At 36.1% G+C, this 20,427-nt stretch overlaps 1 protein-coding gene and 1 pseudogene across 1 annotated transcript; one reads left to right on the top strand and one right to left on the bottom strand.

The window, feature by feature from the left end:
• Positions 1-5,311: 5,311 nt before the first annotated feature.
• On the top strand, positions 5,312-5,858 carry LOC143593319 (glutaredoxin-C11 pseudogene; annotated as a pseudogene).
• An 857-nt stretch (positions 5,859-6,715) lies between these two features.
• Positions 6,716-8,615, bottom strand: LOC143593317 (tubby-like F-box protein 3). The gene is made up of 6 exons (XM_077072982.1): positions 8,405-8,615; positions 7,852-7,939; positions 7,633-7,762; positions 7,366-7,545; positions 6,838-7,280; positions 6,716-6,737 (listed from the first exon to the last, which is right to left on the bottom strand). Exons 1-5 carry the CDS (start codon positions 8,585-8,587, stop codon positions 6,845-6,847), a joined length of 1,017 nt encoding a protein of 338 aa, XP_076929097.1. The 5' UTR covers positions 8,588-8,615; the 3' UTR covers positions 6,716-6,737; positions 6,838-6,844.
• Between the last annotated feature and the right edge of the window lie 11,812 nt (positions 8,616-20,427).

Raw genomic sequence — 20,427 nt, 5'->3', positions numbered from 1 at the left:
CTGTGCGTGAATGATTCCCATCAGTAAGAGTAACGGGGAAAGATAGGATACCCAGGGGGGGTTTCTGTACTGCCGTCAAACCCTTCCATTGAAGCGTAGACCGTTTTCCAAGCGTTCTTTATCTTCATCATCCAGCTTATCAAAGAACTGCCTGTACATCACTGTCGACGAAGCGCCGTTGTCAGCAAGAGTGCGGGAAGTGATGTAATGCCCCAGCTGGCTTCTGATGACGATGGGGCCTTCTTTGCTGGGGCCTCCTGGCACTCGCGGGAAGCGCACCTCAGCTTCCTTCCACGCGCATGGTTCTGTCACTCGCCTTTTTCTTCCTCTGACCTTACCATGAACCATGTTGATGCTGATGTCGACGGGCTTTCGTCCGTTACCTCTGTACCGGTTGTCATTCCTTCCTCCCTTCCTGATTGATGCCACGAGATGTGCAAGTCTTCCATCCTTGACAAATGTCTCAATAATATCTTTCAAGGATGTGCACTCTTCAGTACCTTGACCCTCTGTCCCGTGGAAATCACAGGATTTGCTTTGATCCGCATTAGGTTTCTGCCGGATCAATGGGGCTTTTGGCCATGGCAATTTTTCCGTGGCAAATATCTCCGTGACGCTCTTCGTGAGTGGCGTCCACCGGTGTTTTCGGTTTGAAGGGTGTGTGTTTATCCCTTCCGCCAACAAGAGGGCGGGAGCTGGATGAGGTGTCAAAGTTTACCCTTGACTGCCAAATACCTAGCCTCCTCTTTTTGTTCTGCCGGGCGATCCGGACATTGTTCTCTCTTGTCCTCTGCGTGTAGAGGTGTGTACTCTGGGGAAGATCCCTTCCCAGTTGCTTTTCCGTCTCGGCAAAGCGCTTTGCCGCCGTCATGATGGCATCCCAAGTTGATGGCATGCCATCCTTACCCGTCAATGTGCGGATAAGTTCTGGGTATTCGGCGCCTTGGATGAAGGCGGCGCGAACCAGATCCTCACTTATGTTGCCGAGACTAAGCTTTTTGGAGTTGAAGCGAGTGATGAAGTCCAATAAAGATTCATCCTCCTCTCTCACGCAGTTGAGGATCGTCCACTGCTCTTCAGTGTACTTCCTCTGTTGGCTGAAGTGCTGGCTGAACTTGTTCTGAAAGTCCGCCCAGTCATATATGTGGTGGATCGGTAAACGATCGAACCATGCCCTGGCCGCTCCGACCAGAGTCATTTGGAACATGTAGCACCACGTGGGTTCCGTCCAGTTGCTGACGGTAGCCCCCGCAATGAACCTGTTCAAATGGTCGTCTGGGTCGGATAGACCATCATAAGTGCCAATGTTAGACATTTGTTTGGCACTTCTCGGGGCGATTGCTTCCGCAATGTCCCTTGCAAATTTTGACTTTCCTGCATTTGTAGCAGTTGGTCTAAAGGTTTTGGAGAAGTCACGCGGGTTTCTCTCCACGATTGGTTTTAAAGGCTTCCCCAAAATTCCTTTTTGGTTGGCCGTCCGTCTCCTTACGCTTCCCTTTCGCCTTATGGCGAGGGTTCGCGTCGGTATCGGACTCCAACTCGTCGTCTGAGTACTCGCAGTCACTGCTCATATTGAGGTGTTGGCGAGTACTGCCGAATTCGTCAGCCTGTTGAGCTGAACGCAAGCGTTCATCCAATTCGGCTTGGAATTCTCTTTGCCGTGCTTCGGCCCACGCCTTCACTTGATCTAGTGTTTGGCGAGGGGCCCTCGTTCGTTTTTTCCAGCTGGGTATTGGTGAACCCCAGTGGAATATTTACTCCACTTGCCCCGGCTTGGGTAGTCGGGGTAGTGTTCGTAAGGATTGTATAACCGCCGGTGTTCCCCCCAGTTGCTGGGGTTGTTACCGGGGGTTTCTTGGTCGGTTACTGGCCTTTGGACCGGAGTAACGTTAACCATTTCTTCAGAAAATTCGAAAAAACTAAATTAGTTCTAGCTTTTATGCACGGATGGCGCCAATGAAGAAACACTAAGTGGACCCGGTACAGATTATAGATAATCTGGGGGTTAAGTAATGTTTCCCACGGATGAGATCTAGCTGAGAAGGCTGTTCTTCAGGAGACCTGCAAAACAAACACCGTAAGCTCGTCACTGAGAAGGGGGGGGGGGGTTCCTCCTTGTGACCACCCTCCGGCGTGAGAATCAGACTAGGTTGCTCTGAATATAAGTGTATATTAAGAGATTGCTAGATAACTGGATAGCAGATGATCTTACCATTCCAAGATGTTGGAGTATTTATAGCCGAAGGTAGGTTTCCTAGAAGGTACAGCCGGCTGAATAGTATTCCTGTTCTACCAACAGTGGACTATGCACAGGCCATACTGGTTGGTGGGTAGGTTACGGCCAACAGTAACAAAGTCGGCTGCACTATTCCACCAACTGTAGACTATGCACGTCCCACCTACTGTGATTGTACGCAGGCCATGCTGGTTGGTGAATAGGTTACGGCCAACAGTAACACTATTCCACCAACTGTAGGCTGCGCATGCCCCACAGTAAGGGTTGGTGAGTAGGCAGCGGCTAATAGTGACAAACAGTACTAGAGGGTGCTCCTCCTCGCACTGTTGTCGGTGAGCTGTCACCCTGTGATTGGCTCATGGGCTGTTCTGGTCAGATCGTCTGTCCTATCCATACCTTGGTAGGTATAGTACAAAAGATCTTTCAGAATCATACAGACTGGCTCATTTAGGCGGGATTGTTCCCGCCTTGCTCATTCCTTCATGTGACTACTGAAGTATCTAGTGTCTTGTGCGTGTAGCCCTGCTGTCTGCGGGGTAGCCTTCCCTGATGGCTTGTATCCGCAACTGCGGGGAACAGGCGGGGGTACTTTACCATTGGGAGGCTTTCCCTGCGTGTACAGCTTGCGTACTGCGCGTAAGGTTCTCTGAGCATGGTGGGTCCTGCGGGAGCAGATGGCCTTTGCGCAGACGTCCCTGTTCAAGGTGAGTCTTGCGGGACCAACTGGGCTCTGCTTGGACCTACCTCTTCAAGCATAAATTTTCCGCTGAGGAGATTGAGAAAGCAAATGCTACAGTTAAGAGAGCGGTAGAGAATTGGAAGAGAAACGCAATCATAGAACGGAATCGTCCCATCTTGAAAGATTACATGAGTTAAACCACATATCATTTGTTACTACTTTCCTTGAGACGTTTAAATGCTAAGAATAATTTTGTACAATAGTAAGCTCTAGCAATCCATTGTCTGTTGATGTTTTGAATTTATTCACTTTTTATATACGATCTTTCGTGATGGGCGGCGTCGACTTTTTCAGGTATTATTTATTTAATTGTTTATGTGCAGTATAGTCTTGTTTACAACACACATAAGTTCCTCTTTATTTTAATTATTAAACATAGAGCTGTTACATATAATTTGATAGTGGATAAACCGTAGACGATAAGACAAGGCGGTGTTAGTTGCTCTACCCGTTATTATCTTGGGAGTTCTAAGTTTAAACTTTAAACCCACATGGTATTTACTCTGTTAGTAGCTTGGCTAGTTTTCCCTGAAGGTTAAGACTCATGATCTCTTTTGGTCCACCTATCAGATCTTGACCTATACAACCGGTACACTCGGCTTACATCCCAGTGCATTCAGCTCTCTTTCCAGCTGTTGCCCGTTAGTATATTCGTCTAGCTCATAAACCGTAGGGTTTACCCCAAATCTATAAATCAGAGCCTTAATGGTGTGACAATACAACAAGTGCTTTTGCTAAATATCACCACTTTCTTTTCAGCAACCGCCCTTGTAACTGTGGTCATTATTTAAGAACAGCACAGTAACAAGAGGTTTAGAACTGAGGCTATAGATAAAGATTATCAAAATATTTGTTATATGAAATTGAGACTTAAATGGATGGACACTATATGTAGAGTCTGTTGTAATGCTGTTAATTAAATTGAATTTAATGAAATGATGAAGTTGTGCACAGAGAAGATAATTAAAAGATTATTCTTAGCTTTGTAGATATGTGCATGTGTTTAGTGAAAAATATAACTAGCAAGAATATGGATTAGCATACAATATAGAATAGGATGATCATTTTAGCATCTTTAACCTTTAAACTTTAAAGCCTTTTCAGATATTATTAGCCACTAACTAATCCCCTATTTTAATATGCCAATGATGCTCGTCACACACGCCTATTTGAGATAATAAAGGATTCTGCTATAAAGGAAATTTTGCCAAAAATCTGCAAAAATGAAATTATAACCGTGCGTAAAAAAATATATAACGGTGCCTTAGCCCACTTTTTTTTTTTTTAAACGACGCGTTAGCGTATATTTACTTGCTTTTGGTGGCTTCCTACACTCTTTAGGCCAAACCTCCTTTTTAGCATAACCCTACCATAGTTTATATATGCGCATATATGTATACCCATGCCGAAATCTGTTGACATAATGATGTGTAAATATTTAGGCTAGTGATGGATTCCATTTTTCGGCATCTTAAGATGTGGAGATCATGTAGGCTTTTGTTCCCCATATCAAGATTCCCAACATTTTAGTTTAAGAATGCCAAAGTAATACAAAGAAAAGTAGAATTTTGTCATATCCAGATGCTCATTTCAGCATCATAGCTAAATTATATATACATAAAATGATTCCTGCTGTTTAAAGCACCAAATGGGCGGTTATCAATCCAGATAAGAATAGATGCATAGTTACTATATTAGGTTGTTTTATATATATAATAGTCATCAATCTTTTTAGGAGCATCCAAGATATTATATGACTATATACAAAGATTATAAGCTTTAACAATATTTTATCTTTGTTCTGCCTACATTTGATTAGTCAAATGACTCATTGATATGAATATGCATCAAAAGATTTTTTTAGACCCGTGACCCGTTACCTGACCCATCTTATTCTCCCACCTGTAAACTTTATCTAGAACTTGGAACAAACATGAATAATTGGAACTGTGATTCTAGTTGATATCTATTGCATAACAAAAGTCAAAAGGAGTCGGTTCTAGATTCTTCATGATGGCGTAACATCACTTGCAAATTCAGAATTTCAACCCTTGTCTGATTTCCATTATATCTACAGTTTTTGCAGGCGGGCTTAGTTTACACGTCAGCGAACTAAAAGTTTGTACGGCTCCGATTTTTGCCACTAAAAACATTATTTTCTGCACTAAACTGAAGCATATATTCTCCACCTACTTGATGAATATGAAGATATAGCATGCGTGTCAACTTGTTTTAGCACAAATAATCGCGTTCAAGCCAATCATCGCGGCCACTCTTATCCAACTAAAAGATATCCGAAAGGAACTTATCTTTTAAATATATCCCATGCATTATATTCTCTTTGGTGTCACCTATTTAAGACCAACCATAACTTCAAAGTTCACCAAGTTAGCATTCAAGTTTTCATACATTAAAACTTAATCAAGTAATTCAAGAAAGATAATGGATAAGGTGAAGGCTTTGGCATCGAAGAGTGCAGCGGTTATTTTCACCAAAAGCACATGTTGCATGTGTCATAGCATCAAGGCTTTGTTCTATGATCTTGGTGCGAGTCCAGCAATTCATGAAGTTGACCATGATGCAGACATGGAGTGGGCCCTACGTCGGTTGGGTTGTAATCCTGCGTTTCCAGCTGTGTTTGTGGGTGGGAAATATATTGGTTCGGCTAAAGATGTTATTTCCCTTCATGTTGATGGGACTCTGAAGCAGAAGCTGATTGAAGCAAAGGCTATCTGGTTCTAGTACTTGTCATGGTGTGGTTACTAGGTTTGACGTTGTCGTAGAATACTATTAAAAAAAGTCTTTTAAGAGCTGCTCTTTTTGTCGGCCTTGTTGACTTTGTTGTACTGGAGTCAAACTTTTTAACAAGTTTCTCTCATCTTTTTGCTATAAATCTATTTTGTGTGGTGCTTGTATTTGTTGTGCAGTATGATCATCTTTGGTATTTCTAAGTGCATGTTTGGTTGACAGTTAATGAAGGTTGAGGAATTTAATACCATTCTATAGTAAGCCCAAAGCTACATGTTGGATGATTCCAACTTTTCACAGCTGCATCAGCATCCCATGTGCATGATGCATAATAAGAAAAAAAATATTCTTATTTTAGAAAACTTGTATGATATTTTTACTCCCAATAATTTCATTTACTTCATCATCAACAATAACTATCTACAATTCTACAAATGCACAAATTGTCACTCATCAATGAAAATATTATTTTCTTTTATACATGATACAGCAAGAAAAGTAATCGCGCGCCTGAAGTTAAAGTACTGAAAAATACGAACTGAAAACAGACATTTTTCTGAATCTCGGACTCAAATTCTTTCGAGCCTCGATTTTGAATTTAAATATTTTCAATCCATTTTCCTTATTTAATGTATTTATTTATAAAATGCGTGGTACGTGAAATTTATAAACTTTCTCATTTGAATATTATTCTGTCAATTTAATTTTAGATCCGCGGGTATGATACTTTGATTTAATGTTAAGTATTGCGAATAATATTCAAAGAGCGTTTTGAGTCGTATGTTTGTGCGTTCGTTTTGTATCATAAGAAGTAAGAAGACAACACTGAAAAGATAACTTAGTTTCAACACAAATCCTATGCAGAGAATCAACACAGAGAAAATAACATTCAAAAACAAAGGTAAAAATACAAAAAACAAACCACCCTTTGGTATTTTTTGTTTGATTGCAGCTTTAGACAGAAACTGAGTGCACACGATTATTCTTCTGTAAACCATCTCAGTTCAAAAAGACCTGCGTTCCAGATTAACCAGACGTAAGTCTTAGAATGCAAGTGAAGGGTAAAAAGGTAAAGGCGTGTGGTTTCGATACTATTAAACTGCTAACAACATACCTGCAGGTCATTCACAGGTAATCTTGGTGTCAAAACTGCTAAGACAGATAGCAAACGCTTCAAATGCTGATATCGGGTACTGGTAATCCATGGTGAACACATCTTTTCCGAATTTTCCAAACTGGAGAACAATTTTTTCATGCTCTTTACTTCCATTTTCATCCTCTAAACAAGCCACGAGCTGAAAATTCTTCACCGAAGCAACGGTCACACGCCCATTAAAGTTAAGGCACCAGCATTGCAGTTGTTGGTGCCACCTAGGATTCTTGTTCTTCAACACCAGTGCTCCCAGTTGTGAATCACTCACATGCGCTGATTTTGATCTGGAAAGAGAGCGAGATGAAGAAGATTCCACATAGAAATCGGTTGGTGTGGGACCCATACGTGGCTCGATAGCGTTTGCGGGAATTGTATTCATGACACAGCGCATCTGTCGTGGGCCCCTGTATCTTAGAAGATAGGTTTTTGTCAGTGACGAAAAAAGTCGAATATTAATACAAGTAAAGGTGTAACTGACTGTTATTATACCTGGTTCCCGGGTTGTTTACTTCGTACGAAATATTGGAAATTGGATAACTTCCAGCAGGGATTTTTGGTGATACACGTTTGATGCTCCCGAGCCTTGAGGAATGACATTTTGTTGCTAATAATGCAGCATTAGTAGGTAGTGCATCATAAACTCTAAACTTGGTCCGAAGAAAATTCGATCTGTCATAACAAAACATATGAATCTTCAATAAAAAAAAATATTGCTAAAATATATTCAGTTCATTTAGTTATGCGTAGCTAACTTACCTCAGCTGTCCTACATAACCGCTGCTCCCTTTTGATATATCATCAGCATTTAGAGAAATAATATAATCAGTGCATGTAGCGCGCCGAAACCTCCTTGCAGCAAAAAGGAATTTGCCTTCATCATTTGAAGCTGCCAACGAGATTTGAATTTGTTGCATAAAACCATTATAAATAACAAAAGTGGCAGTAAGATGATGGTTTATCGTTTTAAACGGTTACCTTCAGTCAAGTTGAGGTAGAGGGTATATGTTTGAGTGTTGCGGTTCCTCTTTATAAAACACTGTGTTAGAGATCCCACTGAACCAGGCTGTAAACATAAACAAGTTAGTTCCATAAACGACAGTTTAATATCCATTGTTGCAGGGCTCAAAATTAGGAAAAAAATATATAGGAAATTCAGGTATTTACTTTCTAAAACTACCAAATTCACAAGTCATATCATCCAATTTCTAACAACTGTCAACTAAACAAATTCATGGTGAAGTCAAAAGTGGTAAGTTTATCAAACACCCTAACCTAACAAAGAAGCTGATTATTCGATAAATCGATTCACTTCACAACCAAAAATACTATCACGCGTAAACAATTAAATTAATCTCACGCGTTCATTTTATTCCCAATTTCTTAATGTAACACCTTAAAACTTTTGTCCTAGCATAATAATATTTACAAAAACACACAAGATCATATAATATTCCTGTATAAACTTCATCTAAACAAAGAAACATATATCTAACATAACATTAATCCATAATTAATAACCGATCAAAACCTGCTTTAACGAACTCGGGAAGGTCAGACAGCCCGAAACTTGCGGGCATTTCACAATTTCCTTCATATTTTTCCTCCAATTCCTACAAACAGCGGCACACCACACCACACTCTTTCGAGCCGGCCAATCGGACTCCGAAGCCTCGATCCGCATTAATATATCCGTTAACAGCTCCGGCGGCATATTCGCCCAGCAATCCGGCTTCAAATCATCATCATCATCCAACTTTGATCCAAACCCTGTAATCCCAATTTCAACCTTCATTTCCTCAATCACACTCTTAATTGGCATCTGAAACTCAAATTAGCAGATCATTGATGGGTATATATGATGATGCATTATTATTAATATTATCAAGATTTCAAATTGTAATGGAGAAGATGAAATATATATATTATGAGGAGTTAGTGACAGATGGGATCAGCAGCAACAGCAGGTTTAAGGTTTTTCATGGTATTAATAATATCAAAGTAGCAGTTACTTTTAGTTTAGTTTTCACTTTACTCAGGAGGAACTGAACAGGATAGGATTCGGATTTGTACGTATATACGTGATTACATAGATATATTGTTTTCATTTATATTTTATTTATTTCTAAATAAATACATGCATTCTACATTTTTGGCCTTTACTTCTTTAATATAACAAAATGATGAGGATACTTTTTTTTTGTTCACATGTTTAGTGAAGTTAATATACAAATTTATGTTAAATAAGTTATTTTCCTTGAAAGATAAAAAAGTACGTTAGTTTTTTCGACTGTTTTTTTTGTTGAATATTCTAAATTATGGATTGTGTTTTTTTTTTTTTATAAAAATGATTTTCATTTTCTATGTTTATTTGGGTTCTTGTCTCGATTTAATTCTTTATACTACGTCACCGGCAACAACTATAAAAAAACTTGGTTTACTATTGGCATGTGCGAAGCATGTGAAGACGTAAAGGTAAACGTTAACTAATTTAAAATACAAAATAAATTAAAATAAAAACATATTTAAACATGTGAGCCCTACCATCACACATATTTGTCTTCTTCTTCATCATCACCTTTTCATCACACCAAAATGCACAACCTAACCACCTTTATATTTGTTGACCTACACAATTAACCCTGCTGCCGACCGGATGTTGAGCAGGAATACTGCCACTTTGGCAAGTAATTTGCTGACATTGGGAATTTGTGTTGCTGGTGAGGCTGTCGAAGAGACTTTGACCAATCAAATTATGCCATTTAACAGGCGAACACCACCATCGCCTTTATCCTCTTTTCTTTGTTTTATATTTTGTTTTTTTTTTGTAATTATTTTGAGGCAAACATGTTTTTGTCATTTGTTTTTTCTTACATGCTAAACAATATAAAATAATTATTCATCATACTCCTACAGAGTAACCAAACAAAACTATGAAATGATAATAAATTAATGATACATTACATTCACTCATTCATTTCATTTCATCATACCAAACAATCCCGTATACATAGGCGAAATAAAAATAAAATAAAAAGCACTGGGGGAATTCCTTATTTTACCTCTTTATAATTTTTCATTAAGTTAATAAGTTACAAAATTGTAACTTATGAAATTTTTCATCTCACAGTATAAGTAATCCAAATACCTTATTTCTTTTCAAAAAATTAATAAATTATAAGTTAGTGAAAATAAGTAATCCCAAGCACGCCCTAAAATGAGATGCTCTAAACTAGAACCATTGAGGTAATCAATCACAAGAATTAAGTATAAGGACTTAATTAGTTTCCAAAACAAATACCAAGGTCCAAACTTGTCAAATATCTTCATCTTCATCTTCATCTTCATCATATAATAAATCCTTATCCAAATATATAATACAACATCCACTGATAAAGAGTTTCATCCCGTCACAGTCACCATTAACCTCACTGCCTCACCAATAAAATCCCTACACTTATCACACATCTTCTAAATTAATTACGAGCCCTAATTCTAATTTATTTTATTATTATTATTAATTTTGCACCTCATGGATTCTGTATCCTTCACCTTCCAAACTGTAATCACTCCAACTCACACTTCAATTATTCAAAGCAGAGCATTGGCAATTGGCGGTGTGGCCAATGCTCGCAATTTTCGTGTCGTTTCGAAGCTAAACAATCGTCGTTTTGTCTCTGTGCAAACGCGTTGTTCGGTTTCGCAAACGCAAGAGGACGAACCGGAAGGATCGGTTGAGGAAATTAGGATTCCGAAAGCCTGGTTGAGTTCTTCGAAAGCTTTGGAGGTAGTTTGATTAGTGTTTTTAGTTTATATTATCGGGCGTTTTAATCGGATTAATTTGTTATACAGATTGCATGCGTAGGTTACCGTTTATTGATTTAAAGTTGAATATTGACACATGTTCTAGTGTTCTGTTAGATATTTTAGTGTAATTGAATTGACTTATAGACCAATGTGGCAATGTGAGTCATAATATTTATCAGACAAGTCGGGAGGTGCGGTGCACGCTTGCTTGAGTTTATTGCTTAATGATTTTAAGTCGAATCTGCCAATAACAAATACCTATCCATCATATGAAGTTTAATTTATCAAGGGGAAAATGCTTCAGGGAATATGAAAATGAAAATTGGGCAATGATATTGATTTGCCTGTGACTAGAAACTAGGCAAGCAAGCTGGATGTAGAAATCATTTGATCATTAACTTAGCCAATATATTTGATGTTGTAAATTTGTTACCAGAAGTAAGGTCAAACTTTTCCAAGCATAAGGCAGGAATTAGAGTGGGTTCGAGCTAGAGCTCGAAATTAAACGAGGCAGCTCGGCTCAGCGCCAGCTTCAGCTCAAAGTTAAACAAGCATAAGAGCAAGCCATGAGCTGAGCCGAGTTATAAAAATGAGCCGGCTCGGCTTAGGTCGTTTGAAATCAAGTTTTTATAGCTAGCTTTATTCGGGCTTTTATTGAGCAAGCTATGAGCCGTGAGCTTTTTGAATAGCCTGAAATGTCTTAAGAGCAACTGTACACAAGTGGTTGGTGGTGAATTTTCTCTAGAGCCAGCCAACTAATGGGGGAGATTTGACTGTGAGATGGCAAAATGGGTGCGGTTGGGTACAATGGCGACCCAAAAATTTTTTTAATGGGGGTCGGTGTCAACTTTACATGGGGTCGGTTGAGATTTTAATGCATATGTAGTACTATTTTTTTTCACAGGGACAGCAACCCCGTCCACTACAGTTGGGTCTGCCAGTGGTAATGAGTCAAAACAGGTGTACATTAAAACAGGCAAATTCTTGTATGGGTCAAAACCGATCCAGTCAGGTTGGTTGACCTGAATACTCTGTAATCCTAAATAACTAGTATGTCAAATTTGACTAAACACAATGTATTATTTTAAGTTATAATTTTTTATTTTTTATTTTATTATTTTTTTTGATAGAATGATTTATGAAGTTTTATGCAATAGACTTTCAACGCATTTAATCCATTAACAATTAATTCATTAAGAAAATACCTATTATAAGATAGCATTGGGGATGACATGAAAATCAATCATTTTGGAATCCAAAAATAGAACAATGCATGTGCCCTGGCGTTGCTTTTCAACTTGGCGAGAAATCTGAATCATATTGCAATGTTGCCTCTAACATAGATTCTGCCATTACAAAACTTTTTCTCCATTCGAGCAAATGAATTTACAGCTTGTTCATACTTTTGCAACTAGCATATTCCTCACTTTAAGTAGTAGCCGAAATATCAAATATCATAAAACGAACAAAACAAATCTTTTTTCTCATATAGTTTTTCTCTGTAAGGAATAGATTCATGCTGAAAACTCAAGCTGTGGGCGAATATAAATGAAACAATCCAAGAATATTTTAAGTGAATTCATATCTTTGTCTCTTATGTTACCCTGTATCATCTTCGTTAATGCAAGGGCAGAGCTGTAAATAGCCAGATCTTCTTAATCTTCGTTGTAACTAGAATCACTGACCGATCTCTATAATTGCTTATTAGTGGTAGTTTGGTCATTTTTGAAAACAAATACGGTCTAGTGAATCTTTTTTATCCTCAAGTGTCTATGAATCTTCAACGAGAACATGTTTGAAATAAATGCATGCATGCTTCGTTGCACTGACTCCTGTCAATAGTATGTGCAATCAAACCGTTATAACCACGCCTACTAAGTCAAACTTTTCTAGCACATATGCTACTACTATGATCCTCAATTTCCCATTGATGTTTATGTGTTTTATTTACATGGTAATCTTGGTAATACTTTATTATAGAAAACAATTTCACATGAACATCTCTTGTACACACTAGAATCAGACAGCCATTCTTTGACTCGTGATCTATTTAATAATAATATTTATAGTCAACACGCGTGGATTTATTTATTAGCAACTGCATGCTCAAACTTTTCTAGCATAGTGCAGGAATCAGAATGGTTAAGAGCAACTCTACACAAATGGTTGGATGATGAATATATTCCAGAGCCAACTAATGTTGACATTAGCAATGTTGCAGCACGATCATACTATAATTCTTTATTGGAGAACCAAACAGACTTGGGTGATATATTGCTAAGGATGGCGATGGATCTGGAAACCATATCCTATAAAGAAAGCTTTCATGGAGCATTCTCATCAGCAAATGCAGCTGTAAACCTCATACTTCAGCGAATACTGCTTGAGTAAATGCTTCGCTTTATTACCAGGTTTGACTTAATTTGTCTGAAATTTGATCACATCAGCCTAATTAATTAACTTGATTGTGATTTGTAAGTTATCAAGTTCATTGCAACTTTGCAACATGAGTTGTGGAATTGTTGAATAGCAGAAGCACGAAAATAGGCAGAATATTCTCAAAAGAATTATTGGTTGATAACTGAATATTTAAAGCATTATAGGAGGGTCCCTTTTCTAGAGTTTTCTAGTTTGACATGTATTGCCAAATTTTCAAAATTACAAAAGGGGCAATCCAAATACTGAAATTAAGGAGTTGAGTAAACGCGCAAGTTATGTCATCACTGATATACGTGTTTTAAACTGAAAAGGAAAGAATAAAAAAATTGTTAAATTTTAGTGGAAGTCTTCAATGATGAATCAAAGCCCTAATTAGTGGAATTTGGTTATGATAGTTGGATCAAGTAGCCTATGATTGGTCACATGATCTGACTCGTCGAGGCTTTTCTGTCTGATGCTTATGGATCCGCTAACTACACCCATGGCTCAAGTTATGATCTATTTAGGTTTAGGCATTTATAGTAATTCCCCCTCTGTCTAGTTCACTAGTTGATTGACGGAAGAGTATGCTAAGTTGCTAACTTTTGGATTAGCTCCTCATCGGGAATCTATTATTAAAACTGGATGGTTTGTATTTCGTAAAGAGCATTGAGCCATTGATATCTCTTAAGAATAGTGTAGGTGTCTTATTTTCTATTTAAAAATAGTTATTACGTTTTCTATTTTACGTTTATTACAATATAATAAATTGTGCATGTTAAATATTCGACAGCAAGTAATTACAATTCTCTTTAGACTTTGTGTTGTCATGTCTCGTGGATATTTACTTTTGAAAGGAGGGCATATTTTAACGACACTTCTATTCGTTCATTTCTATTTTGCCATAATTGTGTATCATAAAATTGAAAGAATGATATATATACCTGTAACATCGGTCATCTGTCTCAATAGGCGATTGATTGAGAGAGACTCGAGAAAATCAATGGAAATCGTTTGTAGTTCTTCAGCTAGACATTTTTCTATTTTGAAGTTGACACTTAAAAGCCAAAGCTTTTATTTATTTATTTATAAGAGATCTAGAGTTTTAAATTTTAGGAAAGGATTCCAGATGATATTATTTGGAATAATTGGTCTAAAATCAACAAGGAATGCTAATTGCAAGTACACAACTGTTGCTGGATAAGATTAGAAAACCAAACTGTTGAGGCACATGTGACTCTAGAAAAGGTCCAAAAATATTAAATCTGTTGGTTAAAGTGAATATTTATTGTAATTGTGGGTATTCACCTTGATGTACCCTTGGTGAAAGCAGCCAATCATCACATGCAAACATCAGTTGTTAGTTGGATTATCATGTTTGTAGGTTGCAGCCATTAACAACACCTCATGTAATGTCGGATCAAAACTGTTGGTTGTTTGAAGGTTTGTATAGGGAAGACTAATGTTCGTGTTTGTATATTGGCGTCGCATCATCTGTTTTGCTAAGATTCGTAGAAAGATATATCTAAACGATCTTTTATACTATGCCCCTTATGCACACATTCAGGTTGTTTTCATGAAGCAATGTGTACATAAAGATCTTTCTTTGTGTCCATAACAGTAGTTCTAGACATTTGGCTAAAGAAGAAACGTAAATGCAATAACCAAAAGATTTAGGTGAGTTTCATATTGTCGGTTCACATGAGAGACATTGTGACAAAAAAAAATGCCTGGTTTTAAATATTGTCAATGTGTTCTTTGCGTGGAGCTTGTTAATGAGAGAGAACTTCATAGTTTAACATACTTATCAAGGCCGGCTCTCAAGGAGGGCTGGGTGGTTGACGACACTGGCCGACACCCAACTAGGCCCAAAAGTTTAACAAAAAACTATATATTTTTATGAAAAAATATGTATTTTTAATGTTTAATTCCAATTACGTAACTCATTTAAGCCTAGTTTTCTTTTAGAAAGGCGACTTTCCTTTTTTGTGTCTAGGCCATGGTGGATTCTCCGATTTGGAGATCCCCGTTCTAAAAAAATAAAAATAAAAATAAAAAATCAAGCCTATATTTATAAACAAAAATTTTGGGTACAATCCAACTCATAACCAAGTAAACCAATTTAAAATTTTAATTGTTTAAATTTAACAAAAACCTTTTACTTATGGTCCAAAAAATTTTTCGGTTACGGCCTAAAATATTTTAACGATTTTTTAAGACTGTCCTGATACTGATATGAGGAAATTTAGAATTTAAGTAGTAAAAAATAGCAATCCGTGAGCTACTTGTGTATAAAGTGAACGATATGGGGTGGTATGGTATCAAGTTAAATAATATAATATTGAGGACTTTGATACTTTTAAGCATGTAGCCGTATCCCTTCATCCTATGTAGGTACGAAACAAATTATTATTTAAGTGGATACGCATGTATGTTGTGGCAGATACAAAAATTTTTTTTAGGCGGTGCATTAATTTTAGATGCTTCAATTTCATGGAGTCGGATAAAAAATTCGGATCGATTCGATGGTTCGGGCAAAGTTCATTACATAATAAAATACCATTAAACAATAATAAAAAAAGACATCATCATAATAAATTAAAAAAACAGATAATATAAATACAATGGGAGAGAGCGGCGTCAATTTTGTTTTATAAAACCCTAAAAGGCAGCATTAAAAAAGTTCAAGGAGATGGGAATCGAACCTCTAACCTTTCGTTAATAAAACTAGTGTCTTATCCACTAAACCAACATATTTTAATGTAAGTAAGATGGTTTCCTCCTAACTTATAAGGTGGTTCAATATATTATTTTATATATACTAATAAACTATTATTTCGAAATTCGAGTGGTTTCAGGGAACCACCCATTTCTTAACTAAATCCGCCCATGCATATATGATATCTTATTATTATTGTGTCTCTCTCAATGGAACTTTCTAATTTCATGGTTGAGTATGATAATGATTTCTAATTGGACTGATAGCTTGTGTACAGAGGTATACGCAGGGCCGACCCTAGGAGGTGGGTGGTCGACGGCCCCCAGCCCGACACCCATTTAGGACCAATTTTTTTTAATTATATGTATTTTTATGAAAAACGATATCTATATTTAATGTTTAAACTCAATAACATAACAATTAGCTTCGTCTAATGGTAAATGGGGAGGGGGGGGGGGGGAAGAGGGCTTCTAGTCTCATTTGAGACATGTTTAAGCTTATTTTTATACAAAAAAATTTTACATAACCCAAATCATAAACTAAGTAGGCGATTTAAAAATTAAATTGTTTAAACCCAACAAAATGCTCTTTTTATTTAAGACCCAAAATATATTTCGCCTTTGGCCCAAATTTATTTCTAATTCTCAGAGCCGGCCCTGGGTATACGTTGCTAGTAGATACAGTGCTGACCTTCTGTGATTGTCCATCGTGCAATAATGGGCATCTTAGGGATATTAACCTATAATTGGTCTCACTCTTCTTTGTTGTGCGTTGTCCCGCCTTTTATGTACAACGTATCTTCCGCTTAACTCTGAGTTATTGAGATAAAGTATTTCTTCCGTGGAGGTTATGTCTCTTATGCAGGTGATCTTCCACTTCCGCGAATGATTGGCCTTTGCCTTCTTGTGGTGTTATGCGGATGGTTTGTTACCATACCTCCACAATTATTATTATTTTAATGTGAAAGATGCTTGAAAGGAGAAAATTCTCAAATAGACCATAGTAGGAAAGAGAATCTCAAATTAATCCAAATTTTCAAAAATTTCCCATAATAGTCCAAGCAAACTCACGGCGCTAATGCATTTGGTTTACCGCTCGATAGTTTTGGTTAACCACTAATAAGCTGACACGTGTAAAGAGTCTGACCCCACCCGCGAATTTTCTAACCAAATCTAACGGTCCTGTGAGTTTTTGTAGCAAAACCGTCTCCACGTAAACCATCTCCCACGTGATGTTTGATCATGTTTTCATCTCCTCCGTGAGTTTTTCAAAAATGTCAAAAATCATGTTTTTTTTTAGATTCATCTGACCAGACGAATTTTATATGAATTTCGTCTTTTGACATAAAACCCACAACATGATTTCATCTTCTTCACATAATCTTCACATAATCTACCAGTAACCCCACACATCCTCCATCTGTTGCCGCCACCCATTTTCTTCCCCGACGAACTCCAAGACCTTACCCTTTTCCGGTGAGCCACCACCACTGCCAGAAATTCATATGGATTTGACCGACGGTGGTGGTGGCTCACAGAAAAGAGTGAGGTATTGGAGTTCATCGGGGAAAGAGATGCGCGACGGAGGGAGGATGTGTGTGGTTGTTGGTAGATTGTGTGAAGAAGATGAAGATGAAATCATGTTGTGGGTTTTATGTCAAAAGACGAAATTCATGTGAAATTCGTTTGGTTAGATGAATTAAAAAAAATACACGATTTTTGACATATTTAGAAAATTCACGAAGGAGATGAAAATATGATCTAACATCACGGGGGAGATGGTTTTTCAGAGACGGTTTTGCTACAAACACTCACGGGACCAATAGATTTGGTTAGAAAATTCACGGGTGGGTCAGACTCTTTACACTTGTCAGTTATTAGTGGCTAACCAAAACTATATGCGGAAACCAAATGCATCAGCGCCATGAATTTTGCTTGGACTATTATGGGAAAATTTGGATTAATTTGAGATTCTCTCATACTTTGGCCTATTTTGATTATTTTCTCTGCTTGAAAGATTTATTTATTATTAAAGAGAAAATTCCCAAAATAAGCATTTATGAATTTTTTTTTTCAAGTTTTAGGTACCATTTGCAAGAAATTACAGAAATAGGTATTATAAACTAGTCGTGACGAGTAGTTTGACGAACTAACTACTAATAAGCTACTCGTGTTGGGAATGTAAATCGGGTAAACTAGTCGTCGCGACTAAAGGACTTATGAATTACTCGTGGGCGTTGATTACGAGGCATGAAACTTATTTAGTCGTGACGAGTAAATGATTAGTGAATGTGCTCGTTACGATTAGTTTAATGGCACGTGATAAGTTTTAGTTGGTTCTACAAACTACTCGTCACGACTGGAATTTTTTGTAAGTGGTACCTAAAACTGAAAATTTATTTTCATAAATGTTTATTTTGAAAATTTTCCCATTATTAAAAGGTCGTTTCAAGATTTTAGTTAAGTAATTTATATTCTCTCTCTCTCTCTCTTCTATTATTAATCTATAATATATATAAACCAAAACCTTAAAATCCTACGTGTCGCGATGTGGTCGCTCCCCCTTTTATGGAAGCCACCAGATTGCTTAATTTTTAAATGGATGCCTCTCATTGATTTAACCCAAATTTATGGGTTCTTACCAAAACCAGATAGCTCTTAAACGGGTTATAACACCTCATTAAATTAAAAATTAATCTTACCAATTATTTGATGTAAAAATTCTTTAAAATAGGGATATACTAAAATTTAATGTCCAAATTAAAAAGAAAAAGATATTATTTATAATTATTAAACAATTTTATAGTAAAAAATATAAGCGGGTCATAAGTCACCAAATCCAAATAACTTTTAAACAGGTTATAACATATTATTTATTTATGAAACTCTTTCATCATCAAACCCTAAGTATATTATTAACTTTCTTACAATAAAGAAAATTAAAATCCAAAAAATAAATATTAAAAAACAAAAAATGTAAAACAATCATTCTCTCAAGCCATCAGATTGCTTTATTTGTAAATGAATGTTTATCGCGCATTTGACCTGAATTCACGGGTAAAGGTCTCACCAAACCCAGATAGCTCTTTAAGGGTTATAACATCTCATTATATTAAAAATTAATCTCATAAAATATTTGATATGAAAATCCTATAAAATATGGATATACTAAAAATTAATATCCTATTTTATTTAAAAAAAAATATTATCTATAATTAAGAAACAATTTTAGAATAAAGAAAATAAACGGGTAATGAGTATCACCAAACACAGATAGCTTTTAAACCGGATTATAACATATCATTTATTTGTGAAACCATTTTATCATCAAACCTTAAGTATATTAATTATTAACTTTCTTATAATAAATAAAAATTAAAATCCTAATATACATATATAAATATTAAAAACGAATCATGTAAAACAACCTCCATAATACGGAGGATAAAATCTAGTAATAATAATAATAATCCTCGATTACTCAGGGCTAACCCTTGATTTGTTACGGCCTAGTTTTTTAATTCTCACTTAAATCTTTATGGTATTGCTTTTGTGCATATGACCAATGAGAGTCACGTGGATCCATGCCCCTTCAGGATCACATCAATTATTACAATGGAATGCTTTATACTTTATTTATTATGTTGATACTATTTGAAGAGAAATTCCTTAGTGTGATGACTCATTGCTTGTCATGGTCATAATTTTCTTGTAAGTTGTTATAATCTAAGTTTGTAATGGTATTTCAAATGTTTTATTAACTAAGAAATTTTAGTATTGACTTTTAGATTGTTAAATACTTGGTGTCACAAAGAAAGGTTTTTATGGGAGATAAGTGTTATCCTATTTATGTATGGTTTTTAGTTTTTATGTGTACTGTGTTTTTTTAGTTTTACATGTTAGGACTAGTGACGGCTTGATCACTTACAACTCGGTTGTCTAAAAATTAACCTGAAGCTTCACACCCTATGTTTAGTGGATTCGAATTTAGGTTTCGATAAGAAGATGAAACAATTAGTATATTTACTCTAAATTATTCTTATAATTCAAATAAATAATAAAGATAAGTAAGTTTGGTAATGATTACATCGAAACAGAAGGTAAGTGGTCAACAAGCTGCGCCGCTACCCTTTTTTAAATTTATGTAACCATGTTGTAATAAATCATATACAAAAATGTGGGACATCACATTCACATGTTCACATGTATTAGAATGAAAAAATATTCTTTTAGTGAACAAATTTCTGATTTTAAAATTCGATTTAAACCCTTTAAGAGATTGAATCTAGATTATAATAACTTATCTGACATTAATATGGCATTAATAGACTCTCTTTTCACGTAACTAACTTTTTAAAATATAAAAGTTATATATATTTTTATATTAAAAGTTTTGAAATTTAGTAACATTAAAAGTTATGTTTTAACTTTTTAAAAAGTATTAATTATAACGATAAGAATTTTGGCATAATTTGGATTAGTCTCCAAAGGAAAACAAGAGGATCCCATTTACGAAGATAAAGATGCGAGCTAGGCTTAAAAAGATAAATTAAAATTAAAATTAAAATTAAATTGTTTATCTCAACTCTTTAGTTTTTATTAATTTTTTTA

This window comes from Bidens hawaiensis, unplaced genomic scaffold, assembly GCF_021521415.1.
Source record: "Bidens hawaiensis isolate Kalapana, Puna unplaced genomic scaffold, B.hawaiensis_p1.1 tig00041908_1, whole genome shotgun sequence".
Lineage (NCBI taxonomy): Eukaryota > Viridiplantae > Streptophyta > Magnoliopsida > Asterales > Asteraceae > Bidens > Bidens hawaiensis.
The sequence above is the reverse complement of the archived record's forward strand: the minus strand, read 5'-3'. Positions and strand labels throughout refer to the sequence as shown.